This window comes from Haliotis asinina, chromosome 9 (assembly GCF_037392515.1).
Source record: "Haliotis asinina isolate JCU_RB_2024 chromosome 9, JCU_Hal_asi_v2, whole genome shotgun sequence".
Lineage (NCBI taxonomy): Eukaryota > Metazoa > Mollusca > Gastropoda > Lepetellida > Haliotidae > Haliotis > Haliotis asinina.
In genome coordinates this window covers 42345319-42363288 of record NC_090288.1, presented here as the reverse complement: position 1 = coordinate 42363288, position 17970 = coordinate 42345319, and the positions used below count along the sequence as shown (strand labels likewise).

General features: G+C 39.9%; 2 protein-coding genes across 2 annotated transcripts; both read right to left on the bottom strand.

The window, feature by feature from the left end:
* Nucleotides 1-5344: 5344 nt before the first annotated feature.
* On the bottom strand, nt 5345-8446 carry LOC137295855 (uncharacterized). The gene is made up of 7 exons (XM_067827410.1): nt 8272-8446; nt 7718-7920; nt 6915-7253; nt 6441-6786; nt 6143-6241; nt 5863-5973; nt 5345-5457 (listed from the first exon to the last, which is right to left on the bottom strand). Exons 1-7 carry the CDS (start codon nt 8444-8446, stop codon nt 5345-5347), a joined length of 1386 nt encoding a protein of 461 aa, XP_067683511.1.
* Nucleotides 8447-13125: 4679 nt separating this feature from the next.
* LOC137295857 (transforming growth factor-beta-induced protein ig-h3-like) lies at nt 13126-16344 on the bottom strand. Its single transcript, XM_067827411.1, has 7 exons — nt 16191-16344; nt 15402-15604; nt 14537-14961; nt 14256-14452; nt 13902-14000; nt 13623-13733; nt 13126-13238 (listed from the first exon to the last, which is right to left on the bottom strand). The coding sequence occupies exons 1-7, from the start codon at nt 16342-16344 to the stop codon at nt 13126-13128; spliced, it is 1302 nt and encodes a 433-aa protein (XP_067683512.1).
* Nucleotides 16345-17970: the final 1626 nt, after the last annotated feature.

Here is a 17970-nt window from a genome sequence, read left to right as displayed (position 1 = left end):
TAACTCCTCCTGGTCATTAGTAACACCTACTCAGCGTGGTGCCATCTCCACAAAGTGAATGTGCAAGGAGTCCTAACATATTGGATGTAGTCAGGTAGCCTGGAGGTTTATGAGTTCTTTCGTAACTCCGAAGGCCTGGACTCTATTCCCATATAGGTACACTGTGTGAAGCCCGTTTCTGGCGTCCATTTCTATTTTGCTAAATGCACTCACTCCTAACTATTCAGCATCTCGGTGTTGTTCATTGCTCTTAATACGAGTTATTGATTTGTGAGTTCTCGAAAAACAGCAATGTTATCAGATGCCTTTATAGAAAATAGGTGGCTTCACAAACCGACGAGCAACGGACTCGGAGATCAAACATGCAGTTCGTCGTCCTGGACAATGAAACATTGTATGCTTCATGTGTAATGTATGTGAGAGGAGTTGAAGAGTGTAAGTGAAGGCTTCACAGTACCAGCTAGGACTATATGTACTAATTGAAAACGTACATGTGCATAACGTAAAACTGCATATTAAGATAAAAGTTATTTGAAATAATATTCATAAATAATCATGTAACAAAGTTTTTTGAATGATCTTTGATATCACCCACTGCGAGTGGCACGTGCACTTTGTGCACAATGAACTAACTCACTTTTTGCGTGCATTTTGACGTCTGAAGTTCACACAACGTATATTGAAAATTGAAGAGCGGCTGATTACTTTCTAGCCTCTAACGACCTGTGAAGGTACGGGTTAGAATAGGCCTTCAGCAACCCATGCTTCCATAAAAGGCGACTATGCTTGTCGTAAAAGGCAACTAACAGGATCGGGTGGTCAGACTCGCTGACTTGGTTGATACATGTCATCGGTTCCCAGTTGTGCAGATCGATGCTTATGCTGTTGGTCACTGGATTGTCTGGTCCAGGCTCGATTATTTCCAGACCGCCGCTACACAGCTGGAATAGTGCGGCGTAAAACTAAACTCACTCACTCACTCTAGCCTCTGAATGTTGTAGATAACACCTAATTTCAGTCTAAACTGCACGTAGTGAGTGCCACGGCTTACAGAATAGCGTCTCCGCGCCATCTGTATGCTAGTGATTGGAATGGTACAAAATGAAGTGACACTACTTTTGGTGTCCATGGGAACACCAGAGAGTTTTTATGTTTTCGATGTTATGAGATTTGCTCCAGACCAGCGTCCACCCGTGACGTGACAACATCAAGACATCCGCATTCTACTGACCCATCTAAGGAATCCAGTTTGGCAGTTTGACTGCTCAAACAATTCTTGGCTTACGTCCAGTCAATTCCAGGCTGTGCGAAACAGGGAATAAAACATCCACTTCTGACCGCTACAATACGACCACCTTTGCTGCAATTTTACAGACATGTCTTACCGCAGACGGTATGGACAATACAGGAGACAAGATGGGGATGGCGTTTCGGTCACGGATGAGTCGAGATTTCATCTGAACAGCTCAGATGGCAGGCCGCGGTTGAACGGTATGCTGACTCGTGTGTTGATCAAGATGGACAGTTTAATGACGGAAGTGTTATGGCATCAACACCAATGGTGGACACACACAATTCTGAATTTGTGAAGTGACTTTTCATCCCATCTTCTCAAGGACGTGTCACGATGCCACGTGTCCTATTACACATGTACAGTTTACTTTTATTCCAGTAGCATAATTGATCCCTTGCTCTTGCAGCAAATCTTGGGTGATTTCAGGACAAATCAGCTATTAGACCGATCCAGTCCGGGCCAATATATATATCGCGAGTAAAATGAGTTACATAGTGAGTAAAATGAGTTACATGCTGATGTAAATTCGGCTCGGCCAGCGGCTGCGTGTGGGAAGCGTATTTTCTATCTGGCAATTCACTCCCGTCTAGGATACTAGCAGAAACCAGTGAAACTGAAGTATGTTGTTTGGGTTTTTTCCTCTAAATTTACATTGCAATTTTATGATAACCGTGAACACAACCACATATTCAAGTTAAAGGTCGTTTCGATATCTGTAAATAGATTGTCAACACTGTGCGAGGAGCCTTCAGTTTGATCTTTTATCCGATATTAAAATTTAGTTCAGTCATTTATGTGAAATCATGGGTTTATACCTTTGACTAACAAAGCATGAAGATAATTCAATACTAGTAGGTGTATCTGGACATACCCAGAAGCAAATATTCAGCAGCTAATCTTAGCAAATCTCAGTAAAACTTCCCACTTCGAATTACTACACCATTCTAAAATGACACTTAATATATGGAAATATATGTTTTCATCCTGTTCAATTTATCTTTCTGTGTGTACTTTGTTGTGGGATCATAATTTACAAACTTCCACAATACTGGACTTCATGAACTGCCAGCGTTTATGTTCAAGTACATAACACCACCATAACACAAAGAAGATCCAAGGTACACACTGTACCTGTACACTGACCCATCTTCCAGAAACAGTAAAATGTTTGAACAGAGGATCCTTACCTAAACATTTACTAGGTTTCTTCAGAGATAATTACTAATGGACATCAATGATACTAGTAATCTTTGTTTTATTATCTAAGACCATATCCCTAGAGGACATAGCCCTAAATCCTTTCCTGGAATACTTTGTAATGTCAGCAAAAACATATTAAAGTTGTTTCGAAATGTGGTAAAAGTCATAACAAAACTTTAGGAAAATGTCCTAAAGCATTCGCATCCTGCAAACCAGTGTGCAATTTAATATGAAGCTGATTTTCCAAATAACCAATGTTACCATGCAACAATAAACCTTGAGCAACTTGTCCATCTTAATAAACAACACTTTGGCTCAGTCATGAAACCTTGGCAACCTCAAAAGCTGGTGATTTCTAAGAAGCATTACATCAAATCTGGGTTAAATGTATGTTTCAATATTCATTCCAGTTACATGAATATACGTATGGATTTTAAAAGTTGTTCTGTTCCAAGACTGAATAATGTCTGACCAGGGTGTGGTCAAAACGTAGAATTTGCTGTTGTCTTTTTTTCCAAACTCCCTGGATGTTGAAATAACCTTTATATGAGTTACGTTACGAGTAATTATTTTCAGTCTAATCGTATTACTGAATATATTACTTTTCTAAAAGAAAAATATCATAAATCAGGAGCCATGGAACTAAGTTAATGCCAAGTTATTGCTCTGCCATGAGATGTCTGCAGTGTTTTCTAAGTATGCCTGGTTCTACTTTCAAACCACATGAATCTGATATGTCAGTTAGGTATAATTATTTATAATTGATTATATTATTATTAATTCAATTACCTGTCTACGTTTACTAAAGGACGCAAGATTCTTAAAAGATATCCTGCTCTAAATTTTAATGACTGTAATATTCCTAAAGTATACCAATGCACCACTCCTGCATGAACTAATTTATGCTGTACCAAAAATTAATAACAAATAATATTCTCTTAGTTAAGAAATACAATTTTATTTAATTTCCTCCAATATTCCAGAAAGTCTTCTCGCATGGTTTTTGTATCGATCCACATCTCTTTATGGAAGTTCCGAAATATTTAAGGCATGGTTTTATAGACACTCAATGCTTTTCATATTTTGGATAATACGTGATAGGCATCTGCTTACACTGTCCCTTTCAATCAAAAATATTACTCGTAAAATATTTTGAGCTATTAACAGATAGTGTACTGCAGAGTAGCCCTTCAGATTGTGCTTTTGAAACTTGACATCATAAAATGTGTGAAAAATTAAATAATATGTAAGATCGAGGGCAACCATATCCATCACATTGTTCTTTAATGTAATACGTTTTTTCATGTTGGTCGTCCCTAACCGACATCACATCGCTGTCAGATCTGTTTACATTGTGTCACGGCCTTCTCGCCTGTCTCGTTACAGCTTTGTGATCTACAGAATCAAAACCCAGTATTGACTAAAACGTTAAGCAAAAACCTTTTTGTAGTTTAAAAAAATATCCTTGTTTATAACACTTGCAAAGCCCTAAAATTCTAGCTGTTGTCATCTAATTGGTAATGGTTTTGCACATGTGCGAAAGTGTGGCAATTCATGCAAATTCTCAACTTCGAGCAGGCGTTGGTTTCGAGGACGATGGTGCTGAAGGACTGATCGTGAGGCCTATCGCATTCCTTGACCAATCTCAGTTTTTTGTCTTCATCAAAATGGTTTTGTTGAAGGTACTCATCAAATCGCAGCAATATATAACAGATATTGCGAGTGTGAATGGTATAATTCGAAGCACATCGCGTCGGAGGCTTCGTTTGACACCGGAAATAAGTCCACAATGCGCACCCGGCCTGCTGATTGGCCGAAATCGACGCATGCGCCAGCTTTGACTGACAGACTGGATCGGTCTATTTTGTCACACCCAGGATATACCGACATGGTCTCCAAAAGTCTGAAGTAACTCATGTTTTGAACGTTTACGTTCGTGACACGTCCAATGGTGTAAACAGGCCATGGATTTTAATCTGATCACAGATTGAAACACCGGCATTGGCTCCCTCCCTCTGCAAGCTGTCAGCATTCTGCTGTTTACTTTGTTGACAGTTAAATAGACAGATTCTTTCATACAAATGCATACAATCGGTGATTTACAATGTTATTAAGTTTTCTGACAAAACATCCACTTGCAAAGTTTGAGATCGATTGGATCATTTGATGAAGAGATATTATTAAAAAACGGGTCCACATGCATTTCATGCCTAACTATAGCTGAGGATTAGCAAAATGTAGTAATTTCACAAAGAGATCACTGAATAATCTACAGTTTACTTCTTTTTTTTTTTGTGATACGAAAACGCCACCTTCTCTTCAGGTGTGTGTAACCTCGTAGTGGTCAGTGACGTCACAGAGGAAAATGCATAGCAAGCCGTTGTTTCAATTATACGGATAAAATCACACATAAGAATACAATTCCACTAGATATACTGTTATGTTGTTCACATATCGGGTAGTATATGGGGTATGTTTAATACGGTTTGGGAAAGTCCAAGTGTATGTTGGTATTTCAGAATAGATTTGATGTTAATTCCACTTTTTGTGTTACATCATAATATGAATATATTAAAGTCATGAATACTGAATGTGTTCAAGTAGTTGGCATTTAGTGTGTGAGCATGTATAAAAATTATTATTTCTTGGAGACAGGGACACGTATGAGAAGTTGAGGTAGCTGACATTTAGTGTTTGAACATATGTTAGCAGTTACCAATAAGCTTCTAGAACTGGTGTCCTATTGATAGGTCTCAGGTGAAAACATACGGTCGCTGCAGTATCATTTTATTTCAGCATTCTCCATGATGCAGTATTGCATCTCTTTCACGGGGTTACTCTTGCTCTTTTTCATACAATAGGGTTGCTTGGAAGGTGAAGGACGCCGTTGAGCACGTAGATGACGCCGTTGGTGGCATGGATCACGTTCATGATGGTGACCCTGTTGAACTGCTGCACGTGACCTGCAATGTTTTTAAAAAGAAATGTTTCTTACTCCTTTTCAAAGTACATTCGTTAAATTTTAGAAAGCTTGAAGGTGAAAGTGCAGGTGAAGGTGAAGATGAAGATGAAGGTAGTGTCATCTCATGGGCGAATTTGCTTTAGGACAATTTTGTATACGAAACAGTTAGTAAACATGGAAAACAGTAGGTAAATACTGGTTTGCGTCCTCAGTGTGTGCTAGGTTGAGTCTTCAAAGGAAACTGGTTGGCTTCCTGAATTTGTGCTGTTTGCACCTTCAAAATGTACAGTTTGCGTCCTTTATTTTACTAGTTTTCATCTTCATTGTGTATATGGCCTTCTTCAAATTTCCAGGTCTGTCTCTTCAAACTGAACAGTCATTTATTCTCTCATGATATGTGTCTCACCGTTCTGCATGGAGACGTGGATGCGGTGTCCCTCGAGGGAGGTGAGTATGTCGTTCTGATGCAGGGAATCGGGGCCGTGGATGCCGTTCAGAATGTGGTACATCATTGTACCTGGAAAAAATACACCAAAGTGTGAAACATTGTTCTGTGTGATATGGTCGTTTGTCATTTTCTACAGCTGGATCTTTGGTAGGGGTACATAGCACTTGAAGCAATGCCCAATCAGTGTTAAGCGATGCGTTAATGCTTTGTGCAATACGGAACAAAGAGGTGTACATACTCTTTAGAAATGAGGCGTGACTGTCAAGGTTGTTTCGGTATGCCTTGGGGAGGGTGCTGAACGCTGCATTGGTCGGCGCCAGGAGGGTCACTTGGGGTCCTGCCGAAAGAAATAAAACAGTGATACGATTAGCAACACGTTTTTGGCCACTGGCCCGTAACAAGGAAGGGTCTGTGTGACAAAGCCTTTCTTCCTCTCAAGGCAAGTTTATGTTTCAGTTCAAACAATTTACAGAATTGTCGCATTACAGTGGTAAGGAGTGTGCACAATGTCTTCAAGAAGTAAATGTGTTTCTTACCCTCGATCTCGCTCCAGATTCCAGATTTCATTAAGTCGGTAATCAATGTGCTGTACAGACCATAGCTCTGACTGAGAACATGTGCTATACTGCCATGGGTCATATTGCCATGCGTTCCGTTGCCATGGTAAGTACAGTTGACACCCCAGGTTCCGTTGGGGCAAATAGTACCGTTGCCATGAGTACCGTTGCCATGGTGGGTACAATTTCTACCGTAAGTCCCATTAATGCATAGAGAGAAATTGGCATGCTGGATTGGGTGATTAGTGAAGTTTCCATGGGTACCGTTGCCATAGTGAGTGCAGTTTCTCCCGTAAGTCCCGTTAATACACATTGAGCCATTGAACTGGTGGATTGGACGATGGACAGTGTTGGTAAGTTTCCATGGGTACCGTTGCCATGGTAGGTACAATTTCTTCCGTAAGTCCCGTTAATGCATAGTTTGAAATTGGCTTGCTGCATTGGACGATGGACAGTGTTGGTAAAGTTTCCATGGGTACCGTTGCCATGGTAGGTACAATTTCTTCCGTACGTCCCGTTAATGCATAGTTTGAAATTGGCATGCTGGATTGGACGATGGACAGTGTTGGTAAAGTTTCCGTTGGTACCGTTGCCATGGTTTGTGCAGTTTCTACCCCAAGTGCCATTGCGACACAGGATAGATACTTGTCGGCGGAGTTGTGCAGACAATTTGTTGTTGGTTTTGTTGAGTAGTCCTGATCCCTGTGGCACGATCTTGCTCACAAGGAAGATGAAGCCGTTCGATGCTCTTTTGTTGAATCCAGTGATATTGACACCGTTCACGAACACTGCCTGCGAAAAATGGTAAATACAATGCCTAAGTTCTAAGTCAGTGTCGCCAAGGTTGAAATCTACTTCATGCAAGTGATATCTGTATCTTAAGCCTTTCAAAAAAGTAGAATGTACTATCTATCACATACCTTGGCGTACACATACTCTAATAAGTAAGTTGTACCATTTGGAATGTGCCTTCCTTTTGTTTACCTTGGTCTTAGTGTCTTTGAGGTTTAATTGAGTTTGGTTTACCTTGGTCCTATGATCATCGCAATCCAGAAATGAACCACAGAACAACTGTCGTATAGTGTGATCCTTGTGTCATTATAGCAGAGACATCTACTCAAAAATCCTTGTCATTCTAGTCTGTCTTGATCGCAATATAATTAATGTAATTGAATTGACATGTCAGCATCTGTTGTTGTTGTTTACCTTGGTGTGAATGTTACTGAAACATCCACCAAGCAGTTGTTCATGTTTACCTTGGTCTTAGTTTGGTTGAAGTACAGGAACCTTCCCGACAATGTCCTCAGTTTCTTGTTTCGGATCAATTCGGATCTGTTGAATGTTCCATTGACGGAGTGGGAGAGGATGAGCTGAGTCAGCAGGGTCTTGTTTCCTGTGATGTTTCTAGACAGACCATGGAAGGCCTTGTTGTCTGGGACGAACAGCGTGAAGTTCCCAGCTGAAACAATAAGTAACGTCATAGTATTGTGTTCAAGGAATAAACGTTTTGTTCACATATGTTTTACTTTTTTTCTTCTTTTTTTTTTAAAAAAAAGAATGTTGGACAAAAACACAAATGAAAGAAAGGATAATGCAATCACATTTTCAGAGAGTGAAACCGGAAACACCAAGTCATTCAACAGCTAAACTACTTTACTCAAGACAATATCCTCTGTGGGTGCCGAGTTCTCAAACAATTAGAATACATAAAGACTTAAGTATTACTGTTTTGAAAAGAATTAAGCATCTTTGATCTATCAGTAATGAAAACAATTAATACTAAACTTGTCATATAAATGCGTTGACGTACCTTTTCTTGTGAAGTTAGCAGTCAGGTTGGCTTCGTGAACAAAGTGGGCGAACTTCGTCGCCCCCAGGCTCCTGGCAAGAGGTATGAGAGGTTCCACTGTGTCTCGTTGGAAGGGAAGAGACATCCCCACCCCAAACACAGTGACCGCCACTAAACTGAGGAGAAGGGTCTTCATTCTGCAGGAACAACTGTTGAAACTGAGTGAAAACAGTCTATATATTGCCTTATGGAAAGTTTTTCCTCCTTTGCTGTGGTTTGATTGGTCAAGAGATTCACGTGGCTGATAAGAATTGGTATATAAAGGCACAGTATATATTTAGATTTATCTTTCTGTAACGAACGCATGTCAGAGACATGTATTTTATAATTCTGAATACTGGAACAACATGTACTAATTCATTCATGTGAGGGTCGATAGTTCTGTTATGAAATAAACCGTGGGATGATGTGCAATAAAGAGTGGATTGAGATGATAGTCATACCACATGTAGATGGAGTAAAGTGTTTCTGATATGAAATAAAGAGAGGATGATTTTAAACTTAAAAAGACTGGTGCTTCTGACATTAGGTAAAGAGTGGGAGGAGACAGGCCATATATAAATAGATTAGATGGAGTTGGTATGAGATAAAGAATGGGTGGACACGATTCCGATGATAAGTGAAGAGAAGGTGAAGGCAGTTTTGATTTTCTATACTCATCCTAAAACATAAGCAACAAGTATCTTCAGTGTATGATATTCAGACTTGCCATACCAACGGTGAACAAATCATCAAAACTGAACAAAAATCGCCAAAACAGGAAAATAAACTTCCAAAACTGGAACTGTATTTTCTAAAACCGAAACAGACGCTCTGTAACGGAAACCTAATCGATTGAAATGGAAAGAAAACTCGAGTATTAGCTACAACAGCGCACGAGAACGGTCGCCGAGCGTACAAAACGGAAGCCAAAGGATAAAAAATGGGAATCATTGCATTCCGAAACGGCATAAATATCGTGAAATGTGGCGGCGAGGGTAGGCGAACAGACCTTGTTCAATAATGTTTTTCATCACGACGAATCTAATCTTGAAAATTTGATATCGGGATGTAGCGCACCCCCCTATTGCATCAAGCTTGAAACCTATGTTCATATTTCTCATTGTCGGGTTTGCGATTCTGCACAATTCGGTCCCTCGTTTGACCAAATAGGGTTTGTTCCGAAATTTCAAAGTTTGAGTGTATTCAATGTGACAAGAAGTTAAATATCGGGCAACATTGCGTTGTCGTCAGAGAAGGAAACATGAACTTGCTTATAATTTCAGCTGTGACTTTTGTATCTGGAGGATTTTATCATTCTGCAATTTCATCATTTCCACGCTCTTCAGAGTATTCCATACAGCCACATATTTAAAAAATAAAAATTATACATTATAAAAATAAATGAATGAAATAAAAATAAAATTAACAAAAAAATAATCATAAATAACGTCGATTAAATTGTGGTACAAACATGCGTCCGTTTTTTGTCTTGTAATTCTCAAGATGTTGCCTCATATCTCATGTGCACTTGAGTTTTGTCGACACTTTACTGAAAGGTAAATATTGAAAGAAAACATAACCTTTAGTGACTGTCAAATCAAGTTATCTGATTTCATTGGCAACATCACCTGAACAAAACCATCACCAGAAACAACGTACGAAATGTGTAGCATGAATGTGCTCCACTCTTCATACATGCACTGTGATCGATGTAAACCTAGGTGTAATCATTTCTCTGACCCAACAATGGGACTAGCCTGTCTCACAGTCCCTGAACCACATTATTTGGCTTACTGCGAAGCCTTCACTGCAGTACTAAAGCCATATATGAACCTAGTCTAGATTTCCTCATGTTCGAAAAAGAGTTGTAAACGATGTTGTTTAGATCAACAACATCACACATATGGACTTCCCTGCAAGGTCACTTGATTTTAATCCCATTGAACATACTTTGAACATTACAATGGGTCTTTTCCTGATATTAAATAGAGTAACAATGGGTCTTGTTCTGATATTACATAGGGACACGATGAGTCTAGTTCTGACAGTGGCCGTAGAGGCGGTGGGTGCAGTTCTGATGTTAAATAAAGAGACGATGGGTCTTGTTCTGATAGTTGATAGAGAGGCGGCCGATGCTGTTCCCATATTAAACAGAGAGGGTTGGATTCTGATCTTTACTACAGCGAAGTAGATGTGATTCTAAAATGAATTAGAGAGACGTTGGGTGTGGTTTTCATATTAAAGAGATGATGTTTCTGTCCAAACCATGCATCAACCAAGACGGCGAATGTGACTACCTTATCCTCTCAGGTGCATCTTACAATAAGCATGACTTCTGAAAACACCAAACCGGGTCGACAAAGTCATGGCTATTTAATTACGTTTGGGCACTATAATGTGTGAGTACTTATCTGTGCTTAACTGAAGTTGGTGTACTTTAAAAGAATGTACACGTATTTATAGGAAGTCCCGTGAACTAAACTCAATGTTTTCATGTGAATTTATACTTTTGGTGTAACATGATTTAAAAATCCCTCTTCTGAAACAAATCCTTTTTGGTAACTTTGTTTTACTTGCTAGTGTTTATATGTACATCAGTATACATCCTCTGGTTTTAATGTTTATTACATTACGATTTGTCTTACATGGTTTCCTTTGTTCGCCAGTGTATAACGCAACGATGTATGAGTTTAAACTCGATGCTTGTTTTATAACTATATTCATATACTCGGCCATGTTTTTGTGTCTTCGTTTCATGGTATTTTGATCAATGCTCATAGTATCAGTCACTGATTTGTGTGTTCCCCACAGAAATAGTTACAGCAGTCACAACGACTCAAACAAACACAGCAATGCTATACGATGCCTTTGTAGCAAGTATCTGGCTTCAAAACATTACAAGCAAACGGACTCGGACATCAAGGACCTACAGGTAAGCATTGTGATACTCTCAGTCGAATGCATCCAACATTAAACCCTCATTCGTGCATAATAATTCGTAGTTGTGGATATTGGACATTACATGTTTCCATGTGTAACGCATGTGAGACGAGCTGAGGAGGGTAAATGACTACTTGACAGAACGAGTTAGGACTGAAGGGGGATAAACACTAACAGAACATAAAACGGCTTAAAATAAAATTTAAACAAATTGAAAAAACTGATCCTAAATAATCATGTAACAAAGCATTTTGCATGAAGTTTGATATCACGTTTTGCGCGAGGCACAACTAAATTACTATTTACCTGAGTTCACACGTCTATTTTTGAAAATTAAAGAACGGTTGATTACTCCCCAGCCACTGAATGTCGTGGAAAACACGTTATTTACGATCTAAACTGCATGTATATCATACCATGATTTGCAGAAAATCAGGGCCTTCGCTCCGTGGGTATGCTGGAGACTTGGATGGCCCAAAATGACGTTTTGAACACATTGGGATTTCCCTCCGACACGTGACGTCACGACAGCATGACAGCCACCTTTGACTGACCCATCTAAGGAATCCAGATTGCCAGTTTCAGTGCTCGGACCATTCCCTGCTTACGTCCAGTCAGTTCCAGGACTGTACAAAACAAACTGATGAAATAAAACATCCAACCCCGACCGTCTGCAATACGACCACCTTGACTCCAATGTTACCGACTGACAAGTCTTGGGAAGACGTTTTGGTCACGTACGAGTCCAGATTTCATCTGGACAGCTCAGATGGCAGGTCGAGGGTGAACAGTATGTTGAGGCGTGCGTTGTTCAAGATGAACAGTTTGGTGACGGAAGTGTTATGGCATCAACACCAATGGTGGACACACAATTCTGAATTTGTGAAGTGACTTTTCACCCCATCTTCTCAAGGAAGTGTCACGATGCCTCGTGTCATATCATACATGTACAGTTTACTTTATTCCTGACAGTGTAGTATAACTGATCCCTTGCTCTTAAAAGGATTCTTCAGTGATTTTGAAGACAGTTAGCTGCTTACGTCACAGCCAGGATATACTGACATGGTCTTCAAAGGGAACAAAGTCCGAAGTAACTGAGGCATTGAACGTTTACGTTTTGTGAAATGTACGCGTATGGGAAAACACGTCGTGGATTTTAATCGGATCTCAGATTGAAACACCGATATAAGTAGGTACGTTCATGTAGCTGGGGATGAAACTGGTAATTTCACAAAGAGATCACTGAATAATCTACAACTCACTTCTTTTAATTTGTGATGCAAAAATCGGTTAAAATGGAGGATCTTATTGAAGCGGTTTGCTTCCTGGTGACCCAAACATCAGAAATTATGTTTCCTTGATCCATGGCAAATTCGCACCAAATGTCCTGCGCTACTTAGTGTTGAGCATAGAGGGGTTACGTCATCTTCACTTGAGGCGTGTGTAACCATACAGTAGTCGATGACGTCATAGTGGAAACTGTTTGGCAAGTCATTGTTTCCAATGAACGTATGAAGTCACACATAAGAATATAACTCCACTTGATATGTTGTTATGTCGTTGACATATCGGGTATATGTGGGGTATGTGTAATACGTTGACTCTGCAGAAATGAACGGGTGTTGTATTGAATGTGTTCAAGGAGTTGACATTTAGTATGTGAGCATGTATAATAAGTATTATTACTTGGAGACAGGGACACGTATGAGAAGTTGAGGTAGTTGACATTTAGTGTTTGGTTGGGTATATGATATCAGTTGGCAGTCAGCTTCAAGAACTGGTGTTCTATAGAAGTCCGAGGTGAAAACATACGGTCGCTGCAGTATCATTTTATTTCAGCGTTCTCCATGATGCAGTATTACATTTCTTTCACTGGGTTACTCCTGCTCTTCTTCATACAATAGGGTTGCTTGGAAGGTGAAGGACGCCATTGAGCACGTAGATGACACCGTTGGTGGCATGGATCACGTTCAAGATGGTGACCCTGTTGAACTGCTGCACGTGACCTACAATGTTTTAAAGACGAAATGTTTCTTACTCATTTTCAAAGAACATTTTTTAAGGTTTAGAAAGTGAAGGTGAAGGTAGTGTCATCTCATGGATGAATTGTCTTTAGGACACTTCTGTATCCGAAACAGTTAGTCAACATGGAAAACAGTAGGTAAATACTGGTTTGTGTCCTCAGTGTGTGCTAGGTTGAAAGTGGCTGGCTTCTTGAAAGGAAACTGACTGGCTTCCTGAATTTGTACTGTTTGCGCCTTCAAAATGTACAGTTTGCGTCTTTTTTAAAACTAGTTTTCATCTTCATTGTGTATATGGCCTTCTTCAAATGTCCAGGTCTGTATCTTCAAACTGAGCAGTCATTTATTCTCTCATGATATGAGTCTCACCGTTCTGCATGGTGACGTGGATGCGGTGTCCCTCGAGGGAGGTGAGCATGTCATTCTGATGCAGGGAATCGGGGCCGTGGATGCCGTTCAAAATGTGGTACATCATTGTACCTGGAAAAAATACCCCAAAATGTGAAACATTGTTCTGTGTGATATGGTCGTTTGTCATTTTCTACAGCTGGATCTTTGGTAGGGGTATATAGCACTTGAAGCAATGCCCAATCAGTGTTAAGTGATGTGTTAATGCTTTGTGCAATACGCAAAAAGAGATGTACATACTCTTCAGAAATGAGGCGTGATTGTCAAGGTTGTTTCGGTAGGCCTTGGGGAGGGTGCTGAACGCTGCATTGGTCGGCACCAGGAGGGTCACTTGGGGTCCTGCCGAAAGAAATAAAACACATTCAGTGATACGTTCAGCAAGATGTGTTTGGCCACTGGCCGGTAACATGGAAGGGTCTGTGTGACAAAGCCTTTCTTCCTCTCAAGGCAAGTTTATGTTTCAGTTCAATCAATTTACAGAATTGTTGCATTACAGTGGTTTATGCTAATGAACTCAAGTATACATTCAGAGAAAAGGCAAAGTTAAAGCAAATAGTGTGAGCAGTGTCTTCAAGAAGTAAATGTGTTTTTTACCTTCGATCTCGCCCCAGGCTCCAGATTTCAATAAGTCGGTAATCAATGTGCTGTACTGACCATAGCTCTGACTGAGAATATGTGCTATACTGCCATGGGTCATATTGCCATGCGTTCCGTTGCCATGGTAAGTACAGTTGACACCCCAGGTTCCGTTGGGGCAAATAGTACCGTTGCCATGAGTACCGTTGCCATGGTGGGTACAATTTCTACCGTAAGTCCCATTAATTCATAGAGAGAAATTGGCATGCTGGATTGGGTGATTAGTGAAGTTTCCATGGGTACCGTTGCCAGAGTGAGTGCAGTTTCTCCCGTAAGTCCCGTTAATACACATTGAGCCATTGAAGTGGTGTATTGGACGATGGACAGTGTTGGTAAAGTTTCCATGGGTACCATTGCCATGGTAGGTACAATTTCTTCCGTACGTCCCGTTAATGCATAGTTTGAAATTGGCTTGCTGCATTGGACGATGGACAGTGTTGGTAAAGTTTCCATGGGTACCGTTGCCATGGTGAGTGCAGTTTCTACCCCAAGTGCCATTCCGACACAGGACAGATACTTGTCGGCGGAGTTGTGCAGACAATTTGTTGTTGGTTTTGTTGAGTAGTCCTGATCCCTGTGGCACGATCTTGCTCACAAGGAAGATGAAGCCGTTCGATGCTCTTTTGTTGAATCCAGTGATATTGACACCGTTCACGAACACTGCCTGCGAAAAAAGGTAAATACAATGCCTAAGTTCTAAGTCAGTGTCGCCAAGGTTGAAATCTACTTCATGCAAGTGATATCTGTATCTTAAGCCTTTCAAAAAATAGAATGTACTATCTATCACATACCATGGCGTACACTCACTCCAATGAGGAAGTTGTACCATTTAGAATGTACCTTACTTTTGTTTACCTTGGTCTTAGTGTCTTTGAGGTTTAATTGAGTTTGGTTACCTTGGTCCTATGATCATCGCAATCCAGAAATGGACAACAGAACAACTGTCGTATAGTGTGATCTTTGTGTCATTAAAGCAGAGAACTCTACTCAAAAGTCCTTGTCATTCTAGTTTGCCTTGGTCAGCGTGTGTCGTTGCTGTTTACCTTGGTGTGAATGTGATTATGGTAATGGAACCTCCACCAAGCAGTTGTTGTTTCTGTTTACCTTGGTCTTAGTTTGGTTGAAGTAGAGGAACCTTCCCGACAATGTCCTCAGTTTCTTGTTTCGGATCAATTCGGATCTGTTGTATGTTCCCTTGACGGATTGGGAGAGGATGAGCTGAGTCAGCAGGGTCTTGTTTCCTGTGATGTTACTAGACAGACCATGGAAGGCCTTGTTGTCTGGGACGAACAGCGTGAAGTTCCCAGCTGAAACAAGTAACGTCATAGTTTAAGGAATAAACGTTTTGTTCACATATGTTTTACTTTTCTTTTGAAAAAAAGAATCTTTAGAGCTTTTGAGATAAACAAAAACACAAATCATAGGAAAATGCAACCAAAGTTTCATACGCATATATGTTTAGCATCGCTGTTAAATAGTAGAGATAACATTTGTTCGAGGAAGATGCTGCCCTACCAAAGGCACCTGGCACAGAGAAAACACTTGTTCCTGAAAATGTGCACTTCGTCAGTAAAATCTTTCGTTTAGTGTACGCATCGACAGTCCGAATGTTTTCCGATGGGCACGTGTCCACTCCGGGTAATGTGTTCAACTATCGTTGTTGAAGCATTTTCACATTTCACATTTTCAGAGAGTGAAACCGGAAACACCAAGTCATTCAACAACTAAACTACTTTACTCAAGAAAATATCCTCTGTGGGTGCCGAGTTCTCAAACAATTAGAATACTTACATATTACTGTTTAATAATTAGAATTAAGATCTTTGATCTATCAATAATGAAAACAATTAACAACTTTAATACTAAACTTGTCATATAAATGCATTGACGTACCTTTCCTTGTGAAGTTAGCAGTCAGGTTGGCTTCGTGAACAAATTGGCTCCTGGCAAGAGGTATGAGAGGTTCCAGTGTGTCCCGTTGGAAGGGAAGAGACATCACCACCCCGAGCACGGTGGCCGCCACTAAACTGATGAGAAGGGTCTTCATTCTGCAGGAACAACTATTGAAACTGAGTGAAAACTATCTATATATTGCCTTATGGAAAGTTTGTCCTGCGTTGGTGTGGTTTGATTGGTCAAGAGATTCACGTGGCTGATAAGAATTGGTATATAAAGGCACAGTATATATTTAGAATTATCTTTCTGTAATGAACGCATGTTAGACAGATGTATTTTGTGAATCCGAATGCTGGAACAACATGCACTAATCCATTTATTTGAGGGTCGATAGTTCTGTTATGAAATAAACCGTGGGATGATGTGCAATAAACAGTGGATTGAGATGATAGTCATGGTGCATCTGGCATTAGGTAAAGAGAGGGAGGAGACAGGTCAGATGTAAATAGATTAGGTGGAGCTGGTATGAGATAAAGAATGGGTGGGCACGATTCCAATGATAAGTAAAGAGAAGGTGAAGGCAGTTTTGATTTTCCATACTCATCATAAACATAAGGAACAAGTATCTTCAGTGTAAGATATTCAGACTTGCCATACAAACAGTGAACAAATCATCAAAACTGAACTCCTAAAACCGCAACTGTATTTTCTAAAACCGAAACAGACGCCCGAGAACGGTTGCCGAGCGTTCAAAACGGAAGTCAAAGGACAAAAAATGTCAGTGATTGCATTCCGAAACGGCATAAATATCGTGAAAGATGGCGGCGAGGGTAGGCGAACAGGCCTTGTTCAATAATGTTTTTCATCACGATGAGTCTAATCTTGAAACTTTGATGTCGGGATGTAGCGCACCCCCCTATTGCATCAAGCTTGAAACCTATGTTCATATTTCTGATTGTCGGGTTTGCGATTCTGCACAATTCGGTCCCTCGTTTGACCAAATAGGGTTTGTTCCGAAATTTCAAAGTTTGAGTGTAGTCAATGTGACAAGAAGTTAAATATCGGGCAACATTGCGTTGTCGTCAGAGAAGGAAACATGCTTGCTTATAATTTCAGCAGTGACTTTTGTATCTGGAGGATTTTATCATTCTGCAATTTCATCATTTCCACGCTCTTCAGAGTATTCCATACAACCAAATATTTATAAAGTAAAAATGATAAATTATAAAAATAAATAAATAAAGTAAAAATAAAAATAGGAAAAAGATAATGATAAATAACGTCCATTAAATTGTGGTACAAACATGCGTCCGTTTTTTTCTTGTAATTCTCAAGATGATGCCTCATGTCTCATGTGCACTTGAGTTTTGTCGACACTTTACTGAAAGGTAAATATTCAAAGAAAACATAACCTTTAGTGACTGTCAAATCAAGTTATCTAATTTCATTGGCAGCATCACCTGAACAAAACCATCACCAGAAACAACATACGAAATGTGTAGCATGAATGTGCTTCACTCTTCACACATGCACTGTGATCGATGTAAACCTAGGTGTAATCATTTCTCTGACCCAACAATGGGACTAGCCTGTCTCACAGTCCCTGAACCACATTATTTGGCTTACTGCCAAGCCTTCTGTGCAGTATTAAAGCCATATATGAACCAAGTCTAGATTTCCTCATGTTCGAAAAAGAGTTGTAAATGATGTTGTTTAGATCAACAACATCACACATATGGACTTCCCTGCAAGGTGACTTGATTTTAATCCCATTGAA